This window comes from Sturnus vulgaris, chromosome 10 (genome assembly GCF_052056855.1).
Source record: "Sturnus vulgaris isolate bStuVul1 chromosome 10, bStuVul1.hap1, whole genome shotgun sequence".
NCBI lineage: Eukaryota > Metazoa > Chordata > Aves > Passeriformes > Sturnidae > Sturnus > Sturnus vulgaris.
Window position 1 is genome coordinate 21,609,804 of NC_142252.1, and position 10,516 is coordinate 21,620,319.

The following is a 10,516-nucleotide window of genomic DNA, read 5'->3' on the forward strand; positions in this document are numbered from 1 at the left end:
GCTCTTATTTTCCAGTGTACACAGAAAAAAAAAGATTCAAAAAACGACAGCAGTTGCTCCAGTCAGGATTCCATCTTTATGATTCAACACAAAGGTCGGTGTTTCCATGTTCTTGCTTTTTTCTCCCTGCCTGAATACTGAGGTGCCAGCAATAATGAGGAGCCCAGGCTCAGGTGTGTACCAGTGGAATGTCCCTTCTCACTGTGGTAAGGAAAAGTAACACTTGGTTGTAATGGAGAACTTGGATTGTGCAAAAGGGAGGTATCAATAAGACAAAAAATTAAAACAAAGGAACAAATACATTTTTCATACTGCACATTCCTCTAGGAATAGCATCAAAGTGTTTTTCACTCATATCTAGTGTCCTGACACTGTTTAACCGGTTGGAAGATGCAGGTGCAGTGTGTAACGTGGTGCTCCTCACATAAACACGGGAAAGGGAAGGCCAAAGCTGATGTGGGAATTTCTTCAGGCAGTTCAGGCAGTCTGAGCACTCTCATGTCAGGGAGATTCTTCAAACCTGGGGGAAGTTTGTGCAGGAGAGACGAGACAGACCCAGCACAGGCAGCTCCTGGCAGTGCTGCACTGCGGGAAAACGGAGCCCACCCCCCTCTCCTGCATAGGAGGGCAGTGGTGAAATCACCAGACAGGGATTTATTTGCTGGAAAGGGCCAGCACAGGACTCTTTGAAGGAGCAGCTGATCCATGTAACCATGGAAAGTTTTACAAAGGCTCCTCGGAGACCAACTCCGTGCTCTGGGGTGCGGTGGGGAACCTACCCTGCCCCGTCCGCAGGGTCCGGGCAGCACCGGGGGCTCAGCCCCGCACAGGGGACACCGGGGGGCTCCTGGCAGCCCGGGACAGCCTCCCTGGGAACGGGCTCGGGACACCCTCCCTGGGAACGGGCTCGGGACAGCCTCCCTGGGAACGGGCTCGGGACAGCCTCCCTGGGAACGGGCTCGGGACAGCCCGGTTACCGAACTCACCGCAGGCTGAGCTGGGGACAGGGGACAGGTGATCATCGCTCAGGTAAGGCCTGCAGGGCTCAGCTACCCCACGGATCACTTCTCTGTTAGCTCAGACACTTTTATCTCTGAGTTTGTTACAGAATATGCTGAGCTGGAAGGGACCCACAAGAATAATCAAGTTCAATTCTGAAGTGAATGGCCTGCCTTGGTATTATTAGCACGGTGCTCTAACCAACTACAGCACATCAAAAACACACCCACCGTTTTCCTCATGCTTTTCCTGTATCTGTTACTCCAAACCACGAGTTGTAACCCCTTCCAGACCGAGTCTACTCGTATTGTTATGCAGGTCCCTCCTTGTTGCTAGGCTGCCAAAACGATGCAGTAACGCTTGGTTTTGTTTTCCAGCAGGTCATGTCGGTTCTTCCAGATCTTCACCTGCATTATGTGCAGGCCTGTCAAAATTTGAGCCAGCCTGAAAACCCCTTCATTGCTCGTGTTCTTCAAGAAGCTGATAAAAATGAGGAAATGTAAGGAAATAACAAACTGAGTGCTTCAGATGCTTCTGAAAGGCTTAAATGGGGTAGCAGGATGAGGAATTGAAAAATGAGAAAGTTCATGCAGTTTCAGGCTTAAATACAAATCAAATTTAACGTTTACTGCTGAAGTTCTGGTTTGACTCATCTTGACATCATCTTGGCAGAAGGTTGTAGCTATATATCCTTTCTGGGCAGCTTTACAAGCAGTGAAATCAAAAAAAGTGAAAAATGTACAGGATGGTGCCTTTCTGTCCCCTAAAGAAGCCAAACCCAGTGTTCAGTCATCCTAACTCTCTTTTTTGTCTCTCACTCCTGTTTAAAAATCCTCAGCTGCATCCCGTTACCTTCCAGCTGGTCAAAATTCCCTGAGCTGTTCTGAATCCTGCCAAGATATTAACCACTCAAATTCTCTCTCATTAAGGGTTTGAGTATTGCTTCTTCTCATGGACAGTGCTGGGACCAAAGTTAATTATCCTTTGGGGGGAAAAACTGAGAAAATGAAATGGTTTGTGTTAGGTTTTGATCCTGAGGGCAGGATAAATAAATAAAGAGAGCAAGTAAAAACAAGATGGTGAGGTAACCTCTGAGACAGTCTTTATTTCCCTCTGCCTTCCCCTCATCCTGGTTGTTCCAGTGCAAGCATGGCCTTGCAGCTGAGCAGTGCCTTCAGAAAGGGCAGAGCTGAGGTACTGCCAGGATCACATTGTGGTGTTACCAAAGGAGTGGCAGCAGATAACCCTGTGCAAGAGCTCCAGAGAGGGCAGGCACGGGCACACCTCTGATCTGGAGAGAGAATTCATTTCTATCATTTTACTTCTCCCCACGTGCTTACATTTTTATGTTACTGCAGAAGTACGAAAGGATTCACGTTAAAATTAGCTGGAAATAATCATCTGGTGCCTGTGCCAAGAGTTACAGATGATGATCTTGGAGTTCTTGTCTCTGTTTTAGGCCAAGCTGCCTTTGTCACAGGTAAGATTTTTCCCTGTGTGTTCGACATTGCTGTGTTAATACCAGAAAACATGATCAGTGTTGATTTCAGGCTTAGTTCATCTTTGTTTCTTTTTGTTCAGAAATCAATTCAATGTAGATATGCATCTGTCACATTCCTGATTCTTCATCTTTTTCAGGTTTGGATCTTGCCTATAATTTATTGACTGATACTGGAGCAAAGACTGTGGCAACATTCCTCCAGGTGCCAAGAGATATTTATCTTTCAGCAACTTGTAATTTATTTGTCTATAGTAATATTTACATATGGTGTACTGGGGACAAGAATGAGCTGGTTTGGCAAAATTCCAATAACTTTGACTATCACATCCCAATCCATCCTACCAGAGCCTCAGATTGTATTCTCTGTGGAAATTTAAAATTTCTCGTAGAAAGCCTTTGGATATTTGGCTGCAGTGTCCTGAGAAAAGAAAGATGGAATAAGCTATGAGGCTTTTAGTCTCACAGTTCAATTCAGCAAAGGAGGTAATGGTTTTGTCAAGTGTGCCAGAGCCTCTTTCAGCTATTTTATAAACTCTGGTTTTATAGGCCTAAGCCCAGGGAATTGGTCGTTCCTGAGGCTCCATGAGTGCCCTCCCTGTGACACATTTTATACCTTGCCCTCATCACCTGACATAATTTGGCATTCTTTAACTACTTCTCCAACACACGAACTTCCTGAAATGTTGCAAGTGGCAGAGTTTTGTATGTGTATCTCCTTTATTGGAAAATACAGCAGTGTTTTGGGAAAAAAACTCTCATTCCTGCTTTGTTTGTTCCCAAGGAAAACTCCACTCTGAGGTACCTGAACCTGATGTTCAATGACATTGGCACAAGTGGGGCAGAGCTGATAGCAGGAGCACTCCATGTGAGTATTTGCCTGGCAGATTTAGGCAGTGGCATCTCCTTTGATATTTCTGCTTTTGATGACCAGTACTGGCTGTGCTGCCAACATCAGAGCTGGCTGAAAGGGGCCTCTGTCTTTGCTCCATTGAGCATGTTGCTGTGTCACAGGGATTGCCTGGTTTCCCAAGGCACACTTCAGAAATCAGATGTCACACAAGAGAAAGTTGCACTGTGCTGCCATTAACACTTAATTATCTATAAAAAGGACTTCTACTGCAGCTGGGTTTTTCTGTGTGAAAAATGCTATGCTACAGGATATATAATGCTGTCATTTTTTTCCTTTCCCCCCCAAAATATTAAATTAAATTTTCCTGTACTTTGACATCAATATTTGTCTTGATTTAAGATGTCTGAGACATGTTTTCAAAACTTTGCCTTACAGCAGCACCACAAACCCAAGTTTGTTATTTTTAATGTGGTTTCCCAAGGAAATGAGGCTTGTGTGTAAGATTTGTTGTGCTTGTAAAAGGAGGCTCACATGAGCTCTTTCTTCCTCCTTCACAGTCTTTGAACCCTGAACTGATTTTAACTAAATTTGACAGGCCTCCAAAACACTGAGGCTCTGCAGTAGATATACAGTGCTGGGCTCATACAAGGCTTACCAGATTTAAATCAGTATTAATGCAATTTGCATCTCAAATGCCAATTTAGGCAGAAATATTTGCCTGGATTATTTTCATGAGTGTGATGAAATTCATGAACTTGGGACAAACAAAAGTTTTCAAATAGAGGATTTTTTCTTGCAGACTCATGTTTGGTGCCACTGAGGGGAGTCTGAGCCAAGAGCTGAGCCAGTGTTATCACTTAGACACAATTCTTCTGAAAGGTTGTTTTGTCTCTGTGTGACGACCAGCAGAATTCACATGAAAAAACAGGACAGTGTTGTTTTCCAGGTCATCTTAAAGGAATAGATTTTTATTTTTTTTAAATTTTGTCCAGAGCAATCAAAGTCTTGTACACCTGAGAATGACTGGAAACAAAATGGGAAACCAAGGTGGGATGTTCTTTGCTTCAATGCTAAAAATTAACTCAACCTTAGAGAAGTTGGATCTTGGAGACTGTGATGTGGTGAGTAAAATTATCAGCAATAAGACATAAGTCTTTCAAGGGTATTACAAGGGTCCTGCAGTGCTTAATTAAGGGGAAATGCCATCTGTTGTCATTGATTTTGTGACAGCCAGAGGTAACACAATATATAATATTGCAATGTGTGCTTGGAAAGGCACATTGCATGAAGCACCTGTGAAGTCAGAACTGGGGATATTTTAGAGCCACTGTGTCTCTCTAGGAATTCAAGTGCTTGGCTTGCACATTTTCTGACGTTTGTTTCTGCTGTTCCTTTCTGTTAAGCTAAGTCCTGTATAATTCATGTTGAAGAAATGACTTCTCATTCCCTGGAGAATCTTTTCCTTCTAAAGTGTGCAGTGCAGTAACCCCTGAAAGTCGCTCATCCCATAGCTCTGCTGCTCCTCTCAGAGCTTGACCCATAAAGGACATAAGCAGAGCAGTGCTGAATGGAGTAGAAAAGCACTCAATTTACTCTTGGACAATGTGGTTCCTCCTAGAGCTGGGCACTGAGACTTCTTCCACAGTGCACAGGGAGACTCAGGGGGTTGTGGACTGTGGATTGCTTTTAAAAGCCTACATTTGTCTCCTGGAAATTTAGGATTTGCTTCTGAGCCAGAAGGGGGAATACCCCTCAGAAAGTGTGAAGGTGTTATGAATACATGAACAAGGAAAGTGTAGGCAGTGTAGGATTTATTCAAAAGCTTGGTATGTGTGTGCTTGGTAGTGATTTGATAGAGTTGATTTAAAATGAGATGGCTTTGGGTACAGATCAGTCTACTTGAAAAGTAACGTAAATATAATAAAGAGGACAAATTAGAAGGATATAAAAAAAAATCTAAATTTGCCCAATTCATACTAAATATCAATTTACCTGGTGGATAAATGTTAGGGAAACACACATAAGCTGATTTTGCCTCATAAATCAGGGAAATCAAAATACAGGATCAATTGAATGGACAAGTATTTTTGAGATCAGTTATTCTTGCTTTTTATTTTTTGAGTTGCCAAGTCATTTGTACTACTTAGTCTAATTTCACTCTGCTATTCCATAGGCAGTTGGCAGTGGTATCAGAAGATCTGTTATGTGTCTGTAAGCAGTTGCCTGCCTGCTGTAGTCCCATCCCTTCAGAGTAGATGAAGGCAGAAATAATAGTAATGGTAATTTGCTAGCTTGATCTATACATTGAACAGGTTTCTCTAAAGAGTTTCTTTTCCATTTTCATTTCCAGGGCTTGCAATGTCTGGTAGCAACAGCCATAGCCCTGACTCAGAACAAATCACTCAAAGCCATAAACCTAAATCGTCCTCTGCTCTCCAGCCAACAGGTGTGTGAGTGACTGTGGAGTCAGCTCAGAGAGAGGGGCATAAGTCAAGTCAATACTGATGTATTTATGGACATCTGAACTGCACAGATCTCTGGAATTCTTTACAAACTGAAGAAAATGGTTGCAGGAATATTATTTTTCTCTTTCTGTGCCAAGTTTTGTGCAGTCACTGACTGCCCCTGTTTGACTAGAAGGTTCAATTTTTAAAAATTTATTTGTTGGTACATTTGTTAAATAATGGGCTAATGGAGAGGGGTTGGTATTGGAGACAGAAGTATTCCTTCTGCTGTTAGAACATGGAGTTTCCTGCACTGTTCAGCAAACTGAGGGAGCCATGCTGGGTAGCAGCAAACGAGGGGGAGCACAAAGGATGCTGTTTATCTGAGCCTAAAGTAGAAAGACACTGCAGCAATTCCCATATTCGCTGGGCTGAGTGGTTTTGCTGTCTCACTGTGCATGGCTGGTGCTGCTCAAGTCTTGGCTGCAGAGCTGGGTAGAGGTGGAGTCACCTGCCTGGCAGCAGTTCTCAGGTGTCTGGGACAGGATCAGTGTTTTCCTGATGGAAGGATAACAGAATTAAACTGTCATGAAAGCCACATCCTCCTCGCTTCTCAAAGGTAAATGTAACAGTTTGAACAGATTTTAGTTGTTTCTTTTTCAAGGCTGGGCTGGATCTGCCTAACCCCAGCTTTGGAAGTCAATTTCAACTACTGCTATTGATAACAGTAAGGACCTGGTCTGGACCTGTCACAGGCTCTATTTGTCATCGTTTGCACCTTCAGCTGTACCATTTTCTGAGGTTTCTGGGTTTTTCCATTATTTTTGACTCACAGTATTCACTCAGTTATTTTCTTAACTAAATAGGGCATCGTTGAACAAACTTCCTTTGCCTTTGAGTGGCAGAACATAATTTTTCCCATAGAAGTCCTGTTTCTTTTGCATACAATTTACAGAACCTTTAAGGTTGGAAAGGATCTCCAAGATCAAGTAAAAGCTTTGACTAATTAATTCTCGTATGAAATAATTAGCATCATTACAAAATACTTCCAAATGTTAGCAAAGACTGACTCAAACATTCAATTTTTTAAGAGCAATAGCAGGGAGGAAAACTGGTTAGACATAATCTAAATGTCTATGCTTCACTGATATTTGCAGGGATGTAAACAGTACTGTAAAACTGCAAATATCTCTATAGTATTTTTCTTTTTTTTCATTTTTTCATTTTTAGCTTTACCATAAGATGTTGTTTTGTGGTTATTTTTATACAATATACAAAATAGAACACTACTATTGATGACAAGGTCTTGCAGTTGGTTGTATATCTCCCTATTACTGAGGCACAACTGTATCTTATCCTAAAGCCCAGCTTAATAAAATTGAGTGTATGTTTCTAGGAAGAGACCACAGTTCATATAGCTCGGATGTTGAGGAGTAATTCTTCTCTCGTGGAACTACACTTGGGCAAGCATGAAATGAAAAGCTTTGGTGTAGAGCGACTGTGTGAGGCCCTGTATAAAAACTCCAGCCTGAGATACCTTGACCTTAGCTGGTGAGAGTGATTAAATGTGGCACATTAGAAACTCATTCTCTTAACAACTTTAAAAAAAATTTAAAATGTGCATCTCTTTTTCAGTAATAACATAATCTGTGATGGTGTGAAATTTTTGGGAGAGCTACTAAAAAGGAACCAAACCCTGGAGATCCTGGATCTTAATGCCAACCGAATAGAAGATGTTGGAGCGTTTTACCTGAGTGAGGCCTTGTCAACGTGGAACAGGAGTTTGCAGGTGTAAGTATTTGCACAGCTTCCCCAGAGACTGCAGGTAAGAAACTTGGACTTTGCAGTGGCTGAAATGGCATCACAGCTCTGTGTCTTCACGTTGATCAAAATAGGAAAATCGGGAAGTTTCAAATGTTTTAGACAACTTTTCCTTCTTGGGGGAAAAAAAACTGTGAGAGATTGGGTGGGGTTTCTTTAATAAGCATCCGTGTCTGCTGCCGTGTGAGATGCTCCAAGACCTGAGAGACACCCTGGGGTGCTGGAGGTGAGCCCCAGGTCTGCTCAGAGCTCTCACAGCTTTCACAGTCACTCTAAGAAGGTGAGGGGTGAGGCAATTGATCCTTTCATTCTCTCTGCATCTTTGAAGTGCAGGTCCCTGTGGTGCACAAATGAAAACAAGAGCTGTAGGTCTTCAGAATTTTGAGATAATCAGATTCCGCGCTGGGATAAGGCACTATATTTGTTGGTTCTGATCTTCAACACTTAAGAAAATCCTCTGTTTAAGTTCGCTTCCGGGTGAACCCAGAAGAGCTGTAATCTCTCCATCAGGGTGTCTTTTGCAGCCGTGTTAAACCCCTGCCGGCAGGATGTAAAAGCTGATCAAAGGTGTTACCTGAAGCCATTAGTTTTAAGTAGCAGACTGAGGAGGTGGTGGCTGCGAAGTGCCTCTGAAAGCCTTGCAGGTTCACTAATATAAAAATAACTGCCACTCCACAAAGATCAAAGCTTAGCCTGGATAAATGCCAAGGCTTGGGCTTCAAAGCAGACTAGAGATGAGACCTGGCCACCATGCAGCAAAGTCACAGACACTGAAGAACTCAGTAGTGAACAACCTGGCTGCAAGAGTCAGGAAAGGGCTTTGAGAAATAGAATAAATCCAGAGGCCAACTGCCTTTGGCAACCTGAAAAGGGTATTAGAGTAGGACTGGCTTTGATACAAACAAATAATTGTATTATAAATAAAGAAGTTCTATATATGTATTATATATGTAATAATAAGACTGAATCATCATTAAATTCTTATTTTTAACTAAAAGATGGGAATTCTATGGTTTGGCACACATTTTCTCTGTTCTCTAGGTTGTCCATTGTAAGCAACAATATAACTGGCAAAGGACTTGTAGCTCTTGCACAAGCAATCCAATCCAACGTGAAACTTTCCCATATTTACATCTGGGGGAACAAACTTGATAGAAGCACCTGCATGGTAAGTGTTTGGTTCTGAACTCACCTGAGAAGGCTGGGGTTTGTTTGTTCTTATTTGTCCTTCCATTGCTGGGAAGACTACAGCAATTAGTGAACAAGACACTTGATTTATTCGGGTTTTTTAATGTGATTATAATATGGTGGTGCTGGAATGACACTCCCTGGAGATCAGCACACTGAAGGGACCGAGTGCCACGTGCTGTCTCACAGCCTTCCCCGCAGTCCAAAGGGAGAACCACGTGTCAAATTCCAGGTGTTCTTCGTCCCAGGCATTCTCGGAGCTGATCGGGATGGGCCGCCTGCAGCTGGGCTGCACTGATGTGGTTCCCTACGAGGTGGATGGGGAGGTGTTCCTGGCACAGCTGTCCCACGGGCTGGCCAGGCACCGCTACTGGGCCCCGCGCTGCGACGCCGTGGCCCCCGGAGCCGCCAACGCCAGCCTGGAAATCGTCACTATCTCCGAGTATTTGTGAGTGAGGCAGCACTCCCTGTGCCTGAGCTTCCTAGAAAAAGCTTTCTTACTGAGTTTCTTACTGGTTTCTAGTAAAATAGGTTCTATCAGTACCACACTTGCTGCATGTCATTTCTTTGTGGTTTCAGTCTAGGAGGAATCTACACCTGCTTGAAATGGCAACAGAGAGAAAATATCAAACGAATGAACTCAAAATTTGTTGCTAGATAATGTTCTGTCTATTAAAAGTCTGTAACTATGAAAAAGTTTGTAGCCAGGCAGAGCACACCGACAAAAGCAACACCCAGGACCGCTGCTGGGCAGCAGATCAGGTATTCTGCAGAGTCAGATTCCTGCTGAAGCTGAGAGCTTTGGGTAAATCCATTTGTTAGCACTGTTCTCCATGTACTCTCATTTTCCTTAGCAATTGCATCCTTTTGATCTTCCAATAGTGACTTTTTTTTAAACCAAGCTAAGTGAACTTAAGCATTAAGCCACAGCCATGCTAGAATTTAAAGCTGGTGAATGCAGTTTTCTGGGATATACATGGAATTTTGATTAAATTGTAGCACATACTTGTTTCTTATACTACAAATAGAAACCACCACCAAATGTGGTGCCATCATTTCTTCTCATCTCATGAAAACTGCCCAAAAACGTTTATATCATTCTAGTCCTGTGGCAATTCCTACACATTAGTAAGACAACATATGCATGTAATGGTAGTTAAACATTGTTTAATGGTTTGGACAGACTTTGTGAAGTGTGGAATCTGCTGGTTTCTTTTTTCCATTCGTTCTGCTCATTCCTGCAGGAGTTAATTTATGCTCCTAAACAGAAAAAGTCACCAAACAGGACAGCAGAGGTTTGCTCCAAGCCTTTCATTAATGCAATCCTCTGCCTCTCTAAATGTGCCTGTTAAATATTAGCATAAAGTACCAGAATGATCTGTGACTGTTTGGACAAGACCAAAGCATGAGGGGAAAAATGTAAGAAAGTAATTTCAGTAAAAAGAGCTGGGAAGCAGCAGTGTAACTGCTGCTATTCTGAGTCCATATTATCACTGTGTAGGAACAGGAAAACATTTGGACACCTCTTCCCCAGGTGAAATGACAGGACAGTTGCGAGAGCTGGTGTAGGTGGGGGTTTGTTGTTGTTTGGTTGGTTTGTTGGGTTATTTTCATTGCCCCCACCCCCAAACACAACACACTCAGGCTCTTGCTCCAAGAGCCCCTGGTATCCTCAGAGGACTTAGAGCTAAGCCCAGAGCAGGTATGTTTGTT

The 10,516-nt window shown here is 42.8% G+C and overlaps 1 protein-coding gene across 4 annotated transcripts; it reads left to right on the forward strand.

Annotated features, from left to right (window-relative positions):
- Positions 1 to 226: 226 nt before the first annotated feature.
- On the forward strand, positions 227 to 9,346 carry LRRC34 (leucine rich repeat containing 34). Of its 4 annotated transcripts, none has more exons than XM_088171041.1 (11): positions 227 to 1,029; positions 1,377 to 1,498; positions 2,358 to 2,479; positions 2,638 to 2,702; positions 3,282 to 3,365; positions 4,343 to 4,471; positions 5,701 to 5,796; positions 7,191 to 7,345; positions 7,430 to 7,585; positions 8,657 to 8,783; positions 8,955 to 9,218. In XM_088171041.1, exons 2-11 carry the CDS (start codon positions 1,383 to 1,385, stop codon positions 9,099 to 9,101), a joined length of 1,197 nt encoding a protein of 398 aa, XP_088027167.1. In that variant the 5' UTR covers positions 227 to 1,029; positions 1,377 to 1,382; the 3' UTR covers positions 9,102 to 9,218. The 4 variants fall into 4 exon arrangements, with proteins under 4 accessions (XP_088027167.1, XP_088027165.1, XP_088027168.1 ...); XM_088171039.1 differs by having other exon boundaries at positions 229 to 1,029; positions 9,052 to 9,346; XM_088171042.1 differs by having other exon boundaries at positions 230 to 1,029; positions 9,036 to 9,218.
- The last annotated feature ends 1,170 nt before the right edge of the window (positions 9,347 to 10,516 follow it).

Coding starts and splice junctions, on each gene's coding strand:
- LRRC34 (XM_088171039.1), top strand. CDS start 1,383: ATGTCGGTTCTTCCAGATCTTCACCTGCATTATGTGCAGGCCTGTCAA. Junction 1,499..2,357: donor GCTGATAAAAATGAGGAAAT/GTAAGGAAATAA, acceptor ATGTTACTGCAG/AAGTACGAAAGGATTCACGT. Junction 3,366..4,342: donor TGATAGCAGGAGCACTCCAT/GTGAGTATTTGC, acceptor AATTTTGTCCAG/AGCAATCAAAGTCTTGTACA.